Source organism: Penaeus chinensis, chromosome 34 (genome assembly GCF_019202785.1).
Source record: "Penaeus chinensis breed Huanghai No. 1 chromosome 34, ASM1920278v2, whole genome shotgun sequence".
Lineage (NCBI taxonomy): Eukaryota > Metazoa > Arthropoda > Malacostraca > Decapoda > Penaeidae > Penaeus > Penaeus chinensis.
This window is the reverse complement of record NC_061852.1, coordinates 19,777,898-19,781,953: the sequence shown is the minus strand read 5'-3', so window position 1 is coordinate 19,781,953 and position 4,056 is coordinate 19,777,898. Positions and strand designations below refer to the sequence as shown.

Here is a 4,056-nt window from a genome sequence, read left to right as displayed (position 1 = left end):
CTTTTGATAGGTAGCGCATTAGCGTGTTGTCTTTTATCCTTGGAGTTGGGTAATTTTTGCGATAATTAAAAAAAAAAATCTATGGCAGCATCATTTTTTTGGGGGGGCATCTATTTCACATTTCAGAAATGGATAAATCATCTCTCCCCCCTTCCACCACCTTTTCCAAACAGACGAAGCCAAGAAATAACAAAAGGAGGGTAAAAGGCTTTTAATATAAATAGGAAAATCCCGCCGCGTCTGAAAACTGGAAGTATCTGCCACCACCACCGCTCGCCTTCAATATGGCTAGTGTACCGTGGAAGAGTGACGAGAGAAGACGCGCGCCCTCATGCTCCGCTGTCACCACTCGCTCGAACACACACGCGCACACATTCCCTCAACGTGACACCACACACTCCCCTGTGGTGCTTTGGAGTGGGCTGGGGTGGAAAAAAACAAAACATGACCCCCTCGTGGTGTGGAGTGGTGTTGACGGTGATGCTTCTGGCGTTGACGCGACCCTCGTGGGCAGGTAGGAAATGTTGATCGTGTTGAAGGAAGGTGGCATGTGCAGTTCCGCTCGATAAGGTGCCAAGGTGTTGTGAGAGGGAAACAGAGACCGGGGAAGTCGGTGAATTAGTTCATTACGGTTATTAGCATTGTCATTATTCAGTGTCATTACTGTTTTTATTGCTGTTATACTTGTTGTCATCATCATCATCATCATCATCATCACCATCATCATCATCATCATCATCATCATCATCATCATCATCATCATCATCATCATCATCATCATCATCATCATCATCATCATCTTCATCTTCATTACTGTTATTAGTTATTGTTATTATTAATACTATCATCATCATTATCATCTTCATCTTCATTCTTCATCATCATCACTGTTATTATTATTATTATTGTTATTATTATTGTTATTGTTATCATTATTGTTATTATTATTATTATTATTATTATTATTAATGCTATTATCATCATCATCATTATCATTATTATTTTGTTAATTTTTGGCGTCATTTTCTTATGTTACTGTTACTATTATTATTGTTGTTTTTGTTATGGCTATTTCAATTATTGTTATTATTGTTATTAATATTATTTATTATTGTTATTATTATTATTATTATTATTATTATTATCATTATCATTATCATTATCATTATCATCATCATCATCATCATCATCATCATCATCATCATCATCATCATCATCATCATCATCATCATCATCATCATCATCATCATCATCTTCATCTTCATCTCATCTTCATCTTCATCTCATCTTCATCTTCATCTTCATCTTCATCATCATCACATCATCATCATCATCACATCATCATCATCATCAACATCATCATCATCACATCATCATCATCACATCATCATCATCATCAACATCATCATCATCATCTTCATCTTCATCTTCATCTTCATCTTCATCTTCATCTTCATCTTCATCTTCATCTTCATCACCATCATCTTCATTTTCATCTTCATCTTCATCTTCATCTCATCTTCATCTTCATCTTCATCTCATCTTCATCTTCATCTCATCTTCATCTTCATCTCATCTTCATCTTCATCTTCATCTCATCTTCATCTTCATCTCATCTTCATCTTCATCTTCATCTCATCTTCATCTTCATCTTCATCTTCATCTCATCTTCATCTTCATCTCATCTTCATCTTCATCTCATCTTCATCTTCATCTTCATCTTCATCTCATCTTCATCTTCATCTCATCTTCATCTTCATCTCATCTTCATCTTCATCTTCATCTCATCTTCATCTTCATCTTCATCTCATCTTCATCTTCATCTTCATCTCATCTTCATCTTCATCTCATCTTCATCTTCATCTCATCTTCATCTTCATCTCATCTTCATCTTCATCTCATCTTCATCTTCATCTTCATCTTCATCTTCATCTCATCTTCATCTTCATCTTCATCTCATCTTCATCTTCATCTTCATCTTCATCTTCATCTCATCTTCATCTTCATCTTCATCTTCATCTCATCTTCATCTTCATCTCATCTTCATCTTCATCTTCATTACTGTTATTAGTTATTGTTATTATTATTATTATTGTTATTATTGTTATTATTGTTATTATTGTTATTATTATTATTATTATTGTTATTATTATTATTATTATAATTATTATTATTATTAATGCTATTATCATCATCATCATCAACATCATCAGTTGGTGTGTCCGCTCCACATGTACGTAAGCAAACATTATCAGACACGCACACGTATACACGCACACGCATTTGTATCTCCCTCTCCCCTCTCACTCTCTATAGCTCTCGTTCTCACATACACACACGACACGCATACACACGCACACACATGCATCATAGAGACACAAACGCACAAGCATGCTTACGGACATCAAAGATATGTTCTCAGGTTACATCAGTATGACGAAACGAAGCCGGGTGGCATTTAGGGAAAGCTGCATGAATGCTGTTTGCCCATGTTGTGTTGTAGTGTGCTTGTAGCTCCAATTTTGCCTACGTCTCTGTCTCTGTCGGTTTGTCTGTTTGTAAGTCTGTCTGCCTCCTCCTTCCCTCGCTACTTTCCTACTCTCTCTCTCTCTCTATCTATCTATCTATCTATCTATCTATCTATCAATCTCTCCCTCCCTCCCTCCCTCCGTTACCTCATCCTTTTGAGATATAAGCTTTTATTTCAATAAACTTGTGAAAGTCAAAAGTCTCTCTCACTCTCTCTATTTATCTATCTATCTATCTATATATCTCTATCTCTCTCCCTCTCTCCCTCCCTCCCTCCCTCCCTCCCTCCCTCCCTCCCTCCCTCCCTCCCTCCCCCTCTCTCTCTCTCTCTCTCTCTCTCTCTCTCTCTCTCTCTCTCTCTCTCTCTCTCTCTCTCTCTCTCTCTCTCTCTCTCCCTCTCCCCTTCTTTCTCCTTCTTCTTTCCTCCCCTTCTTAAGTCAATATCGCGGAGATGTGACAAGGAGGCCATCGATTGATCTTTTCCCTAGCAACGCTCAGCACCTGTGACTTCAGCGGCCGGATGAGCGAAAAGATTTTTTCCCTCGAGCGGTTTTGCGGTGAAGGCGGGGGAGAAGGGATCGGAGGAAGGTAGGTAAGGGGGGGGGGGGAAAGGTAAGGAGGGTGAATGGAAGGAGTAAAGGGGTGGAGGGAGGGAAGAGGGAATGGGGTAGGTGAGGGGTAAAGGGACGGGGGCAAGGGAGGAGGGAGGGGGCGGGAGTAAGGGAGGAGGAAGAGGTAAAGGAAAAGGAAGGGTGGGAGTTTGGGGAGCCGTGAAAGGGGAAAGGTAGGGAGTAGGGGTAAAGGAAAAGGCAAGGGGAAAGTACGGGTGTAAAAGGATGGAGATTAGGGAGAAGGGGTAGAGGGAAAGGGGAGGCTGAGAGAGGAGGGAGAGGGAAAGGTAAGGAGGAGCGAGGGAGGTTGGAGGGGGAAAGGAAATGGAGAGGAGAGGAAGAAGGGAGTTAAAGGATGAGAGGGGAGAGAGAAAAGATAAATCGAAAAGAAAGATAAGAAGAGGGATAAGACCGAGGTTGAAGGTAAATAAAATGTAATAGGAAAAGGGTGGAGGAGAGGGAGAGAAGAAACAAGCAATGCATGCGGTCTCTTTTGAACAAAACGATACCATTACCATTTTACCCTCATCCTATGTTAGGTATCAAGTCAAAGGTTCGAGATTATAATTGTCGACATGTAGCATCACACACTCTCTGCAACACTGGAGTTCACCGGCACCGTTTAATATCAGAAAAAAAACTAATTCCACTGAATACCCGCTCAGAACAATTTTCACGTTACTCTGATCTCTTCCTCACAGATTGAACTTCATTGTGTTAGAATAACTGTTTATCTAGAGGGTGAAATCGGGCTTAAAACAGTGCAATAACTGCCGTCCCGTTACATACATAATAACTGCAAGTAATCTATGTAAGATTGTATATATCGAATGTTTCACGTTTTTTGTTATTTTCCGTCCTGTTTCTTATAGTTTTACTATAGTTCTTATAGTTTTGTTTAGATTATTTGTTTATT

General features: G+C 39.6%; 1 protein-coding gene across 2 annotated transcripts in view; it reads left to right on the top strand.

Moving 5' to 3' along the window:
* Positions 1-302: 302 nt before the first annotated feature.
* Positions 303-4,056, top strand: part of LOC125043870 — a 16,161-nt gene continuing 12,407 nt past the window's right edge. For both annotated transcript variants that reach the window (XM_047640214.1, XM_047640213.1), the window contains exon 1: positions 303-514. In XM_047640214.1, the coding sequence (XP_047496170.1) occupies positions 445-514 (70 nt within the window). In that variant the 5' untranslated portion in view covers positions 303-444. The remainder of the gene's footprint in view (positions 515-4,056) is intronic.